Here is a 17,029-nt window from a genome sequence, read left to right as displayed (position 1 = left end):
CCACTGAGTCAGACCATTGGCCTATCTGCCATCTAGTATAGGATTGTCTCATTGACTGGCGGTGGCTCTTCTGGTTTTCAGCTGGATTCTTGGCAGCCATTCTGTGCTGACACCCATGGCATTTTTATCAATATGTGAATACCAGCATCTTGCTTTCTTACCCAAAAAAGCACTGCCCAGAGCTAGAGGTGATTTGCATGAGGTCTTGTTCTGTATGCATATATATTACTATGTAGAAGAGTTTTAAAGCCTAACCAAAAATGTTATCTATTCAGCTTTCATATAAAACAATCAGTAAACCTGATTCAATCAGCAGTGAATTTACATGGCATTAAACAAGACATAATGGTGCAGAAATCTTCCTTTTATTTTTTTCATCACAGAATAATAAGTTTGAGTGAAAGATGCTGCACATTAGATTTATTTGTAATTAAGTGGAACCATACATACAAATTTGTGCGCAGAATGCTTTATTTCCAAAAATGCAAAATTGATTTAATTTTGTATCTAATTTTGTATGAGGAAATGCTGTGATTACTTACAATCTTTGTAAATGAGAAATGTGGAGATTATTCAATGTCTTGTGGTGACATGTATTTTGGAAGTTGGCACTTCATTTTTATTGAATTTGTATTTTTTTTTGCAAGAATATCCTATGGTTTTTGTAAGAACAATAAATGCATCAAATTAAAACAAGAATAATGTGCTTGAGAACCAATACAATCATGCTTGGGATTTAACAGGTTTGACAACCGACACCAACATGGATAGGACTGAACATGCTATTAAGGCATCCAAAAGGAATGCTTTAAAAGATGCTAGACCCTATACATGTTAACTCTGAAATCCCATTGCATTTAGTGGGGGCTTAGGTAAAGGTAAAGGGACCCCTGACCATTAGGTCCAGTCGTGACCGACTCTGGGGTTGCGGTGCTCATCTCTCTTTATTGGCCGAGGGAGCTGGCGTACAGCTTCAGGGTCATGTGGCCAGCATGACCAAGCCACTTCTGACAAACCAGAGCAGCGCATGGAAACACCATTTACCTACCCACCAGAGTGGTACCTATTTATCTACTTGCACTTTGACGTGCTTTCAAACTGCTAGATTGGCAGGAGCAGGGACCGAGCAACGGGAGCTCACCCCATCATGGGGATTCGAACCACCGACCTTCTGATCGGCAAGTCCTAGCTTCTGTGATTTAACCCCCAGCACCACCCGCGTCCCTTTAGTGGGGGCTTACTAGCTGCTTAATGTGTTTAGGATTGTAGTCACTGATACATGTGCATGGCTTGATATCAAAAGCACTGCTGATTACTCAAGGCTGCCTGAGCTGACCCAAAACTCCCTCAGGGAACTCACTTCTATGTAGGAGTTTACATAGAACTTGCAAGTAGTTTCTTTTTTATGTGTTTTTAATGTTTTCAGATATTTCAAATACATTTTTAATTTTTTAAAAATTGAATGGTTTTAGCACTTGGCCCTGGGCTCTTTTTGGAGGAAGGGCTGGATAAATAGTTAGTTAATGAATGAATGACTAAATAATAGAGTGCATGCAGCTTTCTACAGGAATGGCAAAAGAGTTAGTTTGCTAGAGCTGATAGAATTTAGCAGGGATGCCTTTGCTTATCTCCCCACTCAGGTATGAAGCTCATTTGTCAGGTATGAAGCTCATCTCCATTTCATGTACTTCACAGGATTGTTGAGAGAACAAAATGGCACTATTCTTTTTGATGCACAACAATACTACAATATTAAAGGCACACAGCATAGAAGCAAGGAAAAGGAGTCACAACCTTTTTAAAAAAAATAATAATCTTAGAATATTGAAGACAAAGCTTCAGTTTTCCTAAGAAAGGTTCTGATTCAAACCTGTCACAAAGCTGGTGGCCTCCAAAACACTCCAAGCCAAACCAGGCCAATTTCGGATCAACAAATTAAGATTCAATTTTCCTCCCCACTACTGAAAACACTGAGTGATATCCAACTAAGTCATTATCAGAATAGACCCAACAATTGTAATCAGCAGGCCTAACTTTGTCCACTGAGTTCAATGGACCTACTCTGGGAATTATGTAATTGGGCAGCACCTCTTTGACTGTGGCTTGCTGTGGTTTGAATTGTGTGGGGGTTCGTGTGGGAGCAGGATGGATGTTATTGCTCTGAAGCAGGCGCTAGTAGTGCCATCGCTTCCTTTCCATTCTGTTAATGTTGTCAAACGTAATCCGTCCCAGAAACCTATTCATCTTAAACATTTGACAACCAAGGCATGGCTTCCAATTGGTTGCAAGAGCTTCCTGCACTCAAGCGGAACATCGGATGTTCAGCTTCTGAAAAATGTTCAAAAACCAGAGCATTTACTTCCGGGTTTTCAGTGTTCGGGAGCCAAGGTTTGACTGTATTCCTTGTCTCTCGCACCCTGCTGACTACGGTGTCAGGAGGACTATAGGAGAACTGGGGGTGATGGGTTTCCTGTTCTGTTCACACAGCCAACTTATGCTTGTGCAACAGAACTTCCCCCATATCTCCTCTCAGTCCCCTATGTACCCCAACAAGTCTTCCAAGGGGTTCAGAGACAGACAGACAGACACACTGAGCAGATTTTGGGAAGGAGGAGAGGAAGTGGAAGTCCAGCTGTGTGAGTGGAACTCTGCTTGTGCAGCATTGACTGAAACCCTAACTCTCCTTTTTGCCCCCTCTCCCAATAAGAGCATAAGAAGAGTCTGCTGGATCAGGCCAATGGCACATTTGTTCAACAGCATTCTGCCTTTGAGAACCAGGGCAGAGCATCTCAAATACAACTTCGCAGTAAACCATAAGAAAGGGAAACGTTAAATATTTCTCAAAGAGTTTATTTTTAAGAACAATTTTAACAATAACATAAAATGAACAGAACAAGAAATAATATTGCTTGATATAACCTTTGAAAGCATTTTATTTGAAAATATGGCACTGGTGGCCTCCTCAGTTCTCTGGTTCCACTGCAAAGCAAAGAGCTTCTGCTAAGTCTCATGATGTTATCATCTCAGGATGTTTCTTAACTCTTATAACTCCAAGATTAGGATACAAATCATTGCTTTTAAAAACTGAGACAATGAGAATCACAGAATAAGCTAATGGATCACGTGTGTAGCCAGGATTTTTGTTGGGTGGGGGCAGGACCTCTGTTTGCTATGTATTTTTGTTGATTTTTATTGATTTAGGGATTGGCAGCTGCCCCTCCATGCCCTCCACCTTAGCTACGCCCATGTAATGGTTTCTTAAAAAAATAAAATAGTGCTCCAATAAAGAAATACCTTAAAGTTGCAGGGCATATGATTACAAGGACACCCATCCCACTTTGGCATGTGTTGTTGTTTTCATTTACTGAAGTAACAGAAAGTGGTTCCCTGTTCCTAGATTTTTGGATTTTACAGCCAGTGTTTGACTGCAGAATTGCAGTATGCTCTCTAAATCCTTAGAAAATGACATTTAAATAAATTGGGCATCCACATTTGCTTTAATTTTGGAATGATCATTAATGTCACAGTTTAGGACACATGGCCGAGTCCTGAGTTTAGAGCATTTGTAACTGGCTACCTCAAAATCAAGCACAAATCCTTTTCGTCTGAAGCAATAAGGTAAGCATAGAATACGGTGAAACAAGAGAAAGCAATGTCTGTTGGTAAACTGCCCAGCATGTCAGGTCCCAGCCACTGGCCTCCTGAACCAAACCCCAGTTAAATCAAAGTGGCATTGGTAGGATCCAGACAGCTAAATTAACACAATGAATTAATTGTTAGCTGAACTCCAAGTTTCTTGGCTGGGGTTCAGACTGCCTGTTAAAACACCTTGCTCAAGTCTTTCGACAATAAAACTACAGAAAATAATTGCCAAGAGCTGAGTTTCAATACAATTTAGCAAGAACGATTTAAGGGGGGGGGGAGAGATAGCTTCCCAACCAACAGAACGAGCATCTGAGGTATTTATATCAATTTAGAGTAGAAAGGAAATGTAATTTTGAAGAAGAGAAAGAATGTAAGTGCTTCCACTTATTTAAAGCTGCTTCAAAGCCCCCAAAAGCTTCACAATAAACCATTTGCCTAGCCGTGGGCCAACACTGCGCATCTCTTGGCAAATAACAAAAATCACTCTCATTCAGATGCAAGGCTGTGCAGTTTGTCCTATTGTTTTTCTCTCTACACTTCACTAAAGGAATCAGTTGCTGGAGACTTCCTTTTGTCTAAATGAGTTCAAAGCCTCTGAACCAAACAGACACCTTTATTTAAATAATGCAGGAACAGAGACAAAGAGAACACAAGACTAATTTCAAGTTTGTACAGGAGAAAGACAACAAAACAAAACCAGCCTCAACTTTCCCCGATAGCTTGCGGTGCACCGAGGAAATCAGATGTCAACCCCCTCCCCTAAGTGTCTGGGGGATTTAATAGTGTAACTTCCAGACTAATATCTCAAATGAGACTCTTTGCAACAACCCACACGACTAAGGAATCATACAAAAAAGCAGGGTAAAATAAGGATAGAATTTTGTGTGTGTGTGTGCGTGTTTTTAAGAGTAAAGGACCCCTAGATGGTTAAGCCCAGCCAAAGGCGACTATGGTGTGCGCAGCTCATCTCACTTCAGGCCAAGGGAGCCGGTGTTTGTCTACAGACAGTTTTCCAGGTCATGTGGCTAGCATGACTAAATTGCTACTGGTGCACAGAGTGCACAGTGTGATGAGTGCTAGAGTGCACTGAAATGCCATTTACGTTCCCACCGCAGCGGTACATATTTATCTACTTGCACTACTATGCTAGATTGGCAGAAGCTGGGACAGAGCAACAGGAGCTAAGTTCAGAATAGTTGAATATCTCTAAGGCATATATAGACTGAGATGAGTCATGTACAACCTTGTTCAAAAGAAGAAATCCTAACTCAGACTGTTGAGAATCAGTAGAGAAAATATTAAGTATGAGGTGGGCAGAGCCCAGCACCCTAATTTGCCCCCTTCAAGTCCCTGGTCATCTGATGAGCACAAAGAAGGTAATAGTCCCTCTGCTCTTTGGAGCTGCATGGATCAGCTGTGTGCCTGCCCCTATGTGTGTATGTGTAGGAGAGAGAATGTGTGAGACAATATGGGGTAGCTTTTTGCCACAAGCAACACTGGCATGTAGGCAAAAACAAAACAAAAAAGCCCCAGAGCCCCCTCCTGCTGAAGTTTACATGCACCAGGTATTGCCAACGCATTGCAAAAGATGACAGAAATATATTGCCGAAGCAGATTTGGCATACAGTAGCAGATTACAAACCCTGCAATGTCAGGTTCCAGATAAAGTAGGAATCAAACAAGCAGCAGCATGAATAGTTCAGAACTTCAGAGTTGTGCCAAAGGAAAGGTGCGGATTTTATTGAGCTTTCTGGACTTGTCTGTAAATAAAATTTTCACAGTGGGCAGTAAGATCCCTTTAAGCATCAATTGAGTTTATTTATAATCAATCAAATTTATTAAGAGCCATCTACAGATGGTCCTAAAAGCAGGCTCTTAGTGCATTGTGAGAGTCTCAGCAATGGGATGCTTGGGGAATTTTATTTTTTGCAAAACTCTCGAACCTCACCTTCCAGACTACTGTTGGACCCAAATGCAGTTGGTTTTTTCTGAAGTTTGCACATCTCGAATTTTGCAATATAGCTCTCAGCTCCAAAACTGTACCCAAAACATAGAAAGATGCATATTTTCAAACAAATACATACTGCAAGAGAAATTACATATATAAGAATAACATTTGCTTATTACCAAAAACAATTTGCAATCTGTTAAAAAGCTAAAATATGTTAAGTAAAAATACAAAGGAAAACATTTCAGGGTTTTTTTTAAAAAAAAACTAACGCTTAAGCAAACATTTTTAAAAGAAACATAAGATTAGTTCAGAAAACAGTAAAAGATAAAATCACTGCTATTGTATCAATAAAATTACTTGTCACAAAACTTGCTGGCAAAAAAAAAAGAGACTGTCATAAAAAGAGACTGTCATATAAAAGAGACTGTCATAAAAAGCATATGCTGTAGTTATCTGAACAGCCTGGATAGGCATTATCCCAGTGTGCAAACAATTTTATAAATACTGTACTGATGTTAATAGATGAGCAGCATTGCAGATGTGTAAATTAAACTAATCACAATCCAATAAGGTATTTAAAACAAAAGCTTACATTGAAGCATGCTGAAATCATTAACAATAAATTCACTGGGACTTCTTGCAAACCTATAGAAGATTATCGTTTATTTAGTGAGTGGTGTTAAGAACAGAAAGATGGATGTGTCTACCAACAACCTGCAACCTATTGTCTCCTTCTTGCCCTCTTCCCACTATCTCATGTGAGTCTGTGTGCATGCTGTGACATCATCACAATTCAAGTTTTTCCATCCTGCTCCAGTTAATTGGTCTTTGCTTGTAGAGTCAAGGAAACTTGAAATGTGATGATTTCAAGTTTTCAATTACTGGTGTTGTTCTTACAAGGACATAAACATGACTGGTTTTCTCTGGATTGAAGCCTATGAGTTTTTACTTTATCCTATGTTGGCACAGCCTCAGATCTAAATATTAGCAACATTTAATGGACAATAAGGGTCAAATCCCTTCATGCTGCTATTAGAAACTAGAGGCCACTGACCACTAATAAAGAAAACTAAAACTTTTAAATGAACTATTTATATTTTATCTATTAAATGAATGTGTATTCTACCCTTAAGATGGATTCCCATGGTGGATAAAATATAGCTATAAAATGGGTTCCCAGGGAGGATAAAATATAGCTACGAAAACAAGCATTCTATTCTCTCTCTGCATTATCATCTTCATTTGATGTCTCCACAAACTTTTCTAAACTTCCAAAACTTTGGTAAAAGTTACTACATGATAGAAAGAAATCAGAATAAGATTCCTAAAACCTTTCAACTTTCCTCTTACAAACTGGTCAGTAATTCACACCAGTCTACTAACACACCTTATCATATTCTGGAATGTGTTACCCAGGACAGCCCACCATAAAATGCCATCAAAGGCAGGACTCTCTACCACTCATTGTAAACAGCAATGCTATTTCCAAGACTGCCTGCACTAAAGGCAGTTCAGCTCCAGGACCAATGCAATTTTACCCTCTGCTTAGAATTCCATGGAATCAGGAAATTCTAATGAGTCTTCCAGTGTCATGAAATCTCCCATACTCTGCTCTGGATTTAATGTGAACCCCTGGCTTTTCAACATATTATGAGCATTCATGAACTTCTGCAAATGTTTTGAGGTGTACAGCCAATGGTGCTTCAAGACATCCTCCATTTCATAGCATTTTGATTGCCTGGCGTTCATTTTCCGAAAGCGCCTGAATAGCTTGTTCCCAGATTCATTGCCCTCACTTGCCCAAGCACCAATGGAGCCATCTCTTTCAATAATTTCAGGAACATGAGCAAGCGTTTTATGAAAGTAATTTGTGATCCTTCCCTCATATCTGTAACTGAATTTTGTGGACAGCAACTCTGCGAAACGTTGAGAATGGAAGCTGTATTGGCAAACAAGTTCTGGGCATTCCTTGGTGGGACATGAGGACCGCCATACTGGCTTCATCTTAAGGTAAAGGTCCATGAGTTCTCTAAGGGCTTCCTGTCTCTCCTCACACTTTATTAATTCACAAACTGCTTCCACAGTCTCTTTGGTCATGAGCTTTCTTGCAAAATTTCCATTCATCCTTGTCATAGGCTTTAAGTTCATTTTCTTTCTAAGGAGCTTATCAAGAGTTGATTGCCACCTCTTTCTCTCTTCTTTGGATGCGTCAGGGTTTTTGTATACTTCGCCAATCTCAAACTGGAATATTTTGTAAAACTCGGCTGCGTTGCCAATGTCACAGTGCAATGCATCTATCGAAGGAACAGTCTCAATAAAAGGCTTGGCAGAAACACCCTTCACTCTGTCACGTAGTTCTTCAACAGTCTCATGGAAAGGGTTTGACCTCCACACCTCATAGCGCTCTAGGTTTTCAGTATGACTTCTCGTTATGGAATGGAGGATCAAGTTCTGAGATGCTTCCTGGCGTGTTGTATCACAAAGTGTGCAAATGTAAGTCGAGCCAGAGGCTTCAAGGCCCTCTACTTCACGGACAAGCTTTTCATCATATCCAGTGCCCCGAAAGACAAATTTGAACATTCTGGGGATCCCAGCCATATCAAGTATCAATACACTATTTTTCATGGCCTCTCTTTCTGCCACAAGAGGGCTCAGTATGGCTGTGAGTGTTTCATGATCTGATTCATCAGCCAGCATGAGGCACAAAGGTTTGCAACACAGTTCTGAATTGGGCTTGCTTTCTTCAAAGATATTGGAGCTTCCCTTATCATGAGCTACCGTGATGCTCATGAGTGTGAAAGAGAACCGAACTGCTTTCTCGGGGACTGGTGGGCCACAGCCATGCTTTTCACTGACATCTCCCATTCCATCACAGGACTCTTTAATCACCACTGTGAAAGGGCCTTTCAAATAGTCATCCAAGTCCTTAGTTTTCAGTCCTTCCATGATGTCTTCTTCCATATCCATCAGGGCAGAAACCAAAGCTGCATCATATCGAAATCTCTTGGCAATTGTGTCCACTGGGTAGTCATCAACCAAACGCTGTATGCCTGACAGCCCATCAATAATGCCTACTTCTGTGTTACTGGAGACGTTTTTTAAGGGTGGCTTCCACTCAAATGGATGGTAACCTGGGAGGAGAGACTTTTCAGCAGTTCGGAGGGCATGCAATGGCTGAAATATCTGCCTTCCTGTTATTGCTTTTACAGTTCTGTACATTTTATGGTATTGGCTACAGCTGAGAAAAGTGTTGACCCGAATTGCCAAGCAAACAGCTGGGTGAAGGCCTGATCCCTTTCCTTGCATCATAGCTTCCAACTCATCAGCTTGTCTATGTTCATTTCTCGCTCTCAGAGCCAGTAGGAACAAAGTTAGACACACAGACTTTACATCGCCCCCTTCTTCTTTCTCTGCAAAAGCTTTCACTTGAAGCTTGAGTTCTCTTAGGCGGTGCTTTTGTGCCCTCCGGGTCAATGAAAGTAAGTGTTGTCTTGGCCGGCCACCTTTGTTTACATACACATAGCCCTCTTTGTCTTCTACCTCTTTGTGGATGGAAAGATGGTGGCAGTATTTTCCCAGGAGGACCTCCTCATGACACCCTTTCACTGGACATCTCACAGCCAAACTGTTGAGGATACTCAAGAAGGATTTAACAGGACTCACCAGATCTGTCGGAAAGCAAGGATAGCGACAGGCTGGGCAATAACTTCCCATCACTTTGAGGCATTTAAGGATGCAGACTCTGCAGAATAAGTGCCGACATGTCGTTTCTACTGGATCAGCCAAGATATGCTCACAGATCTGGCAAGAGATTGATTTGACAAAGTCCGCAGGATAATCTACAGCAAGGATCTTGGTACTGAGGTGTATCTTGTTGCAGTTGGCAATCTTTTTCATTAAAGCCTTGTGGTTCACTCGTTTCGTATTCCTTACACGCCTTATTTTTCTAGCACGCCCAGCTGCGATCCTGAGCTTTTTGCTCATCTGTGGATTCAGGGCTTGCTTCTTTCTTTTGACCCCACGGAAGGCAGTGCCACACACCTCGCAGCTTGGGGAATGGGGATGCCATTCCATGGTGCCATTCCTTGGGAAATACTCTTCACATGGAGAATTGCTGAATTTCCTTTGAACAACATTCCAGCAGTTGTGGCAAAAATTAGTAGGATGGATTGTGTCAATGTCACCTCTCACGTCTATCTTGAAAACCTTAGCAAGGAGATCTGGCCAGGATGTGGCCCTTTTCTCCTTCTTTCTTAGAAGGGCTTGTATCTCATCATCCACTGGCCCATGAACTGGGTGGCTTCGCTTGTAAGGGTCAGTCTTAAATGAGCCTCCACAGATGCGACAGAGGTGCTGCAGTTTGGTTTGGTGAGTTTCAATCTCCCTTTGGTTCACAGGAAAGGCATTTTTATCTCTTGGCTGCACAGTGCTGTTGACTTCCGTGACTGTTTCAGAAGGTTCTTGTGACACTGAAGTAATCACATCAGCCTGCTCCTCGGTGACATTGTCCAGAGAGGCTGCCTCTTTTCCTTTATCACTGTGAACCAGGTGACTGTCTTCCGGAAGCGGTTTGCTAAGTGATCTCACTTTGAACAGCTTGAATTTCCATTCAGAAAACTTCATAGAGGGCGGCTGGAGCTGCTCCGACACAAAGCACAAGTTCATGCTTGGTGGTGGCAGCATTTCCATGCTGGCGGATGTTGACTTCCTATGATGAGGGAAAGAGAAAGAGAAAAAGAAGAGGGTTAGGAATTCCAATGCACCAAAGTGAATGCTATGATGAAAAACAATTGAAGGGGGGAAATGCTAATATATTCCACGTTCCTAAAAAGGCCAGTGCACATTATTTGATTGCTAACAAAATGCCAATGAAATATTTAATTTACTTATAAAGAAGCCCAGGGAAGCAAACAGAAAAATGTTTGTACACAACAATTCAATCTAAAAAACAAATAAAAACAACTTAAAACTTAAAAACATTTGGAGCATCCAACAACATTTAAAAGCAATTGCATACCCTCACAGTTATTAATGCCATGCCGATTCAGTTGTGACCATGTACATGGACTAGTAGCCAAGTCTTGAATATGTCTATTCAGAAGTATAGTCCAATGTGTTATTATGAGCCTGTGCATAGAATTGAAGCCACTCAGCACACTCCTATGCACATTTTCTCAGGAGTTAAGTCCTGCTGTGTTTAACGTGTGCATCCTCATGCAACTCTGCCCAGGGCTGCAGCCTGAATGCTTCAGAATTTGGTCCTACTTCAGAGGTTCTCACATACATCAGTAGCCTGCACCCAGGGTGCATCCAGTAAACAGATCAGAAATATTAAAAGTTTCCATCGTTATTTGAAAGGAAAGGATTTCTCTGGATTCGGTCCCCTGCCCACATGCTCAACTTAAAAATGGAATTTATACTTACAACTCTACACTAGTAATTCTCTTATGAGAACATGCTTTACTTTAAACCTATTGGATTTGAGAAAAGGCTCCTTCAGACAGTACATCTGTTTTCCATGTAGAGAAGTTACAACCTTTGATTAGCGTTGTGCATTCTGTCTATATTCAACAAAAAGAAAGCCACCAGCAGCTCTGAGGACTTTGTGCTGCCGATCCTGTGTCTACAGAGAGTTGCCAGATTGAAGGGGAAATGTTGTGGCACCTTAGAGACTAACTTGAACTTTTATAGCTGCCAGACTACTTCATCAAGGTATGTAGTCTGCATATGGATACACCAGAGAATATCCCAATTTAGCAGGATGTACGTTAGAAGACCAGCTTCTTTGTTAAAAACAAAAAACAAAAAACCAGAGTGACAGAATGCAAAGGAGACAGCTGTGCAGAAGGAGAAAATTTTGCCAAGTACAAGTTTGTCATGTACATACGAGGGAAGCTGAATCTGCTGCAATTCACACTTCTGCACAACTATTAAAGGAACGGGGGCAGGTTCTTTGCTGTTGGGCCGAATAGTCTAATATATAGACCCATATAACCCAGATTATGTTGTGTCCCACAGAGTGCTGTCCTAGAGGTGTGTAGAGTTGCCAGCTTTCGAACTGGCCCCTCTAAAATTACTTTTTGATTCATAGCTATTAGCAGGTGACATCGACTCTGTCGGCCTGAAAACAGCATGTGGTGTGGCAACCAGAATTACATGTATTAGCCAAACACAAACTACATGCATGGACTACTCTGTGTGCTCAATGTGGGCATATTTTGCCTCTCTCCACAGATTTGTTCCTGCAGGCCTGCATGCCCAAGGAGATATCAACATATAATCATAGTTGGAGGGCAGGGCCAGTGGGCGTTATCCTAACCCCTGTCCCTGAGATATTGTACTTAGTCTCAGCACCTTAGCAGAGGCCTAACATTTACCTGCTGGTTTCTGCATAAAACATTGCTATTAAATGCACACGTGCAAATCGGCTGGTGATCTTAAGCACAATGTCTTAGAAAAAACAAGTAATAAAACCCTGCAGTCTATGCCTTTTGTTACAGAAGACAAACAAGCACAATATATTAGGCACTGGAGTGTCCACGTCTTTCCAAGACAAAACATTCTAAGCATAATGAGTTTGTTAGTTGCAACGTAGAAACTTAAGCCTCTTTTTTCTCTGAATAATCTCACTGCTATTAAGACTGTACAGTCCAATCCTGTGCATACTGCTTACTCATATCAAGCCTCACTGAGTTGAGTGGGATAAGCATGCATAGAGGTACAGCAACAGAGTGCAGAGAAGCCTTCCCCAGTGCTTGTGTATATGTTGACTGCACCCTTGAGTCACAATCCTCATACCACTTAATCCAAAACCAGTGTGGCATAATGGCTAGAGTGCTGGACTGGGACCTTGGAGAGCAGGGTTTGAATTTCCACTCAGTCATGAAGCTCACTGGGTGACCTTGGGCCACTCACCATCTCTCAGCCTAACCTACCTCACAGGGTTGTTGTAAGGATGAAATGAAGAGAAGGAGAACCAGGTACACCACTTTGAGATCCTTGGAAGATGAAGGTGGCATATAAATGTAATAATAATAATACAGTGGTACCCCGGGTTAATAACTTAATTAGTTCTGGAGGTCTGTTCTTAACCTGAAACTGTTCTTAACCTGAAGCACCACTTTAGCTTAATGGGGCCTCCTGCTATTGCTGCTGCACCACCGGAGCATGAGTTCTGTTCTCATCCTGAAGCAAAGTTCTTAACCTGAGGTACTATTTCTGGGTTAGTGGAGTCTGTAACCTGAAGTGTGTGTAACCTGAAGCGTATGTAACCTGAGGTACCTCTGTAATAATAATCCAACTCTAGCTGCATTCTGCAAATTATTCAAGCTAGTTTATCTGACACTTAGGACTTCTTAGTCTCATTGCTTTCAAGGAATGGGGGGTCCTAACCATTGGCCTACTAGTTGAAGTTAATGGGAGTTGAAGTTCAACAACATTGTGGGGAAGGGCTACAGGTTCCCTGATCCACTTTACCAGATGTGCTGTGTGATCCACACAGGGGGGCAGCTGCAAAAAAAAGAGGACAGGGCTCTTACACATTCAACAGCTGTGCAGAAGCAGGAACCACAACAGGTGTAGCTTGTCATGCAACCCACACCTGCTGAAAGCCCTGCTTCTAGAGAACTATCAAAGGTGCAGGAGACCTGCCCTTTCTGCTGCCCACCCCCAGCACCATGGATTCACAATGAAGCTATTTTATAGTCTGCTTCTAACTGTGTTGCTTGAACATAACAAGAAATGGTGGGTGGAATTCAACGTAACACTAAGGAGATCGCTCCATCAGCACAACTGTTTCTGCTTGCCTGATGGAATGATGTCTCTGTCCTTCCCCTCCACACTGCTATGGGGTTCTCCTGACCCCCCCCCAAAGCCAAGATTTTTTTGGGGGGGGCATGCAGGAAAACCCCATTGTGCCACCAGGAATCATTACACTGGCTCCCACTAGGGCTACTATTCGTTTATTTATGAAAATATTTATATACCACTACATCGTAAAAATATATCACAATGGTCCACACTATACAAACATAAAACCAGACAGTAAAATCATTAATAGGCATTCTTAGCCAAAGAGGACACTGGGGCCTCTAGTGATAATGATGTATTCAGGAGTACCTCCAAATTGTGCACTTGTTCCTTCAGAGGGAATGCATCCCCATCAAGAACAGGTAACTTGTCAATCTCCTGAATATGGGAGGAACCCACCCAAAGATCCTCCATCTTCCCAGGATTCAAACACAGTTTATTGGCCCTCGTCCACCACCAACCAGCATCCAGACACCTATCCAAAGTTTTCACTGTCTCCCCTGATTCAGATGTTACCAGCATCTGGCCCATCATCTGTATCCTTTCAGCTTCAAATCAGTGACACATCTATATTGCAAAATAAAGTGCCATATAACCTCTTCCCTTTCACAATATCATTGGAACAAATATTCATCCATCCTCTTTCAGTACTGGAAGATCCCTAGGATTTAGATCTCACAAGTAACAGATAAGGCAGGAATGTACCTCAAAGGACAGTGCTGTTAAGTGTATCCAAGGGTGGGCTTAGAGCTCAGTCCTAAACATGTTTACTCAAAGGTCAGTCCCACTGAATTACATGGGATTTAATGAATTAATAAGATTGTTTAGAATTGCCTTGCAGCTGTTAATAGTCCTGCTAATACAAAGTTATTCCTTACACTTAAGAAACGGGCATAGGAGGGGGGGGGCTCATAGTAAAGAATCGGATTGCAGTGGATGACATTAAATCAAAGCAGTTCATCACGTCATCTCACCTTGTCTCAACCTTCCACAATGACTCATCCCATATCACACACCTAGGCCTAATGCTTGCTACGGTTATGCAGCTCAGGTGTTACATGAGATTGATTTCATCTCCTGCCTAAGAAAAGTTCAAAACTAAAATGCCAGGAGAAGATTTCCTAATCCCTCTGGCCTCGTCGTCAAATACTTTCTCTAGTCTCAAGGCCTCAGGTAATGTAACTTCCATCTACTTGCTCAGGAGATTATTCAAAAGGTCTCACCGTGAGGGATTTCCTCTCACTACATCTGCATTTATCTGTGCTCTGTTGGCTCTAATTAAGCTCTGTGAGGTAATCCTACCCAAGGGCACAAGCCACAGGGAAGATCTCCTGTGTAAACTCCTTCTGAAGGAATAGGAGCTGCAGCAAGAAGACTTCCCAGTGCCCTTGACATGCAGTTGCCACAATTACCTCTCTGTATTTGGATAGATCAGATAGGGGGTTTTTAACTTGGGGTGCAGGGGAATGAAAATAATTATCAAGCTATTTCCCTCTTAATATGCAAAATGGCTAGGGTGGTTTATTTATTTATTTTCATCCCTGGCATTTGCTTAGAAAGGCACAATCAGACTTGTATTCTGACACAAAGTTCATTTCAATTGCAATAACTCAAACTGGTCATAGAAAGCTGCTGTTGGTTTTTTTTGTTACTTCTGCTGTGGAATGACACACTCATCTGTCACACTCATCATGAACTCTTCCTTCTTCCATCTCTCCTGATGTGATGCCCCTCAGATGCTGTTGGACTACAAATCCCATCATCCCTGATTATTGGCCATACTGCCTGAGCCTGATGGTACCTGGTCCAAAACATTTGGAGGGCACCAGGTTGGGAGAGGCTGCCATGTTCTGTCAGTTTTCTCCATAAAATGAGCTCTATACTGTAGAGGAGATGCTACTGTGTGGATCTGGAGAGGAGAAACAAAATCAACAGAAGCTCTGGGAAAATAAAATAATTTAATCCAGCCTTAGAGTGCCCATAACACACTGGAATAATGTAGTGAAGCCTACCTTGTTTCCGCTCCCAGTTTCTAACGTTCGTTGTTCGTATGTACGTCTGCTCTGTTGATACCAGGCTCTCTCATACAAACACAGACATGCTTCCCACTGCACTTTTAAAGCTCCTTGTCATGTTATTCTGCCCTCGCCTTGTCCCTCCCAACTCCCTGTACCGTTTGGTTACTAACCACAAGTTGCTTACTGTCATCCACAGTTGAGGAGGCCCAGCTCCAGCTGACACCTGCTTTGTTTTGTTTTGGTTTTTTTAATGTGTCGATGCTGTTACAGCTTAGCAAAACAACACCTTCCCATGGGACAACCACAGTTCATAGACACAATTGAATTTTGCCATTATTTTTCAATTTTCTTCTGTGTGCTGGCATTGAGACCTTTGTAGGAGGTCAAAAACTGGACTCCTGAATTAGGGCAATAGTTAAGAGCATGTGCGCCTGCTTCATATCTCTCTCTTTTTATTATTTATTTATTTTGTCCAGCTGAAGCCATTACAAGAGATAAAATACACCAAACAGAATAAAATACATTACACAGCTAAAACGATGATTAAAAACAGACATTCTGTCAGGCAAGAATTTGCTGCCCCTGAAAAATCTCACTCAGTAGGTGATACTAGAGTATGGATTGATAACCTGCTGTCCTTCAGATGTTGATGGACTTCAGCTAGACTAGGATGGCCAGTGGTCAAGGATGATGGGAGTTGTAGTCCACCTGACCCTGCCTAACTAGTATTTTTTCAGAATTCTCCCCTCCTGAAATGGGGATAATTTTATGGGCCAACCTTACAAAGCTATCTCAAGTTGAAGGCTTATGTGATGTACTTCGAGAAAACCTTTGTAAACGCTGTCATTCTTATACTATTAAAGGCAATGCACAATGGTACATCTATGTTTTAAATAGGTTTCAAGGACAAGTCTGAAAGTATGGAGCCATGCCATTACACCATGTTGGTTAGCGAGGGGGAAAATGTGGAGCTGGGAGAGTTCAGATTATCAACTCCTCCAATCAAAACCAGGTCCAGAAACCTCCGAATTCAGGTCCAGCTGAAAATAGAGTTGCCTCCTGCACCACCTAGCCAACCCTCACAATTTGCTTCCCAGATATTTAAGTCTGAGAAGGGCTTGCTAGAGAAAAGAGAGGCCTGCTGGAATAATGGGACTGCAGTTATCCTTGCCTCCCAATTTGAATCTGGAGTCAGAGGACAGTACAAAAGATGGACAGATGGGACAGTGAAGGTAGCACAAGGAAGAGGGACCTGTTGTCCTCCCTATGTAGTTGGACAACAACTTCCATCATCAGTGGCTACTAGTCATGTCCTGCCTCTATTGTCAGAGGCAACATATCTCTGAGCAGCAGTTTCTGGGAATCATAGGTGCTGTTGCACCCAGGTCCTCCTTTCAGCTTTCCCATATGCATTGGGTAGACCACTGGGAGAATAGGATGCTTTACTAGGCTGATCCAGAAGGGCGCTACTTACATTCTTATTGCATTTTGTTATTGCTTTTTTGCTGAGTGTCACTGAAGCCACTCTGAGATCCCAAGGTCTGGTTCAGACGATGCAGTAAGCCAAACTATGGCTTACCAGGACCACATGAATGTATACATTCCC

The 17,029-nt window shown here is 41.9% G+C and overlaps 1 protein-coding gene across 1 annotated transcript; it reads right to left on the bottom strand.

The window, feature by feature from the left end:
* Positions 1 to 7,141: 7,141 nt before the first annotated feature.
* Positions 7,142 to 10,285, bottom strand: RAG1 (recombination activating 1; the record flags this gene model as incomplete). Its single annotated transcript, XM_083399420.1, has 1 exon — positions 7,142 to 10,285. One exon carries the CDS (start codon positions 10,283 to 10,285, stop codon positions 7,142 to 7,144), a length of 3,144 nt encoding a protein of 1,047 aa, XP_083255546.1.
* Between the last annotated feature and the right edge of the window lie 6,744 nt (positions 10,286 to 17,029).

The sequence above is a fragment of the Podarcis tiliguerta genome (genome assembly GCF_965153285.1).
Source record: "Podarcis tiliguerta genome assembly, chromosome: 1".
NCBI lineage: Eukaryota > Metazoa > Chordata > Lepidosauria > Squamata > Lacertidae > Podarcis > Podarcis tiliguerta.
Note: the sequence above shows the minus strand (reverse complement) of the source record. Positions and strands in the feature narration are given on the sequence as shown.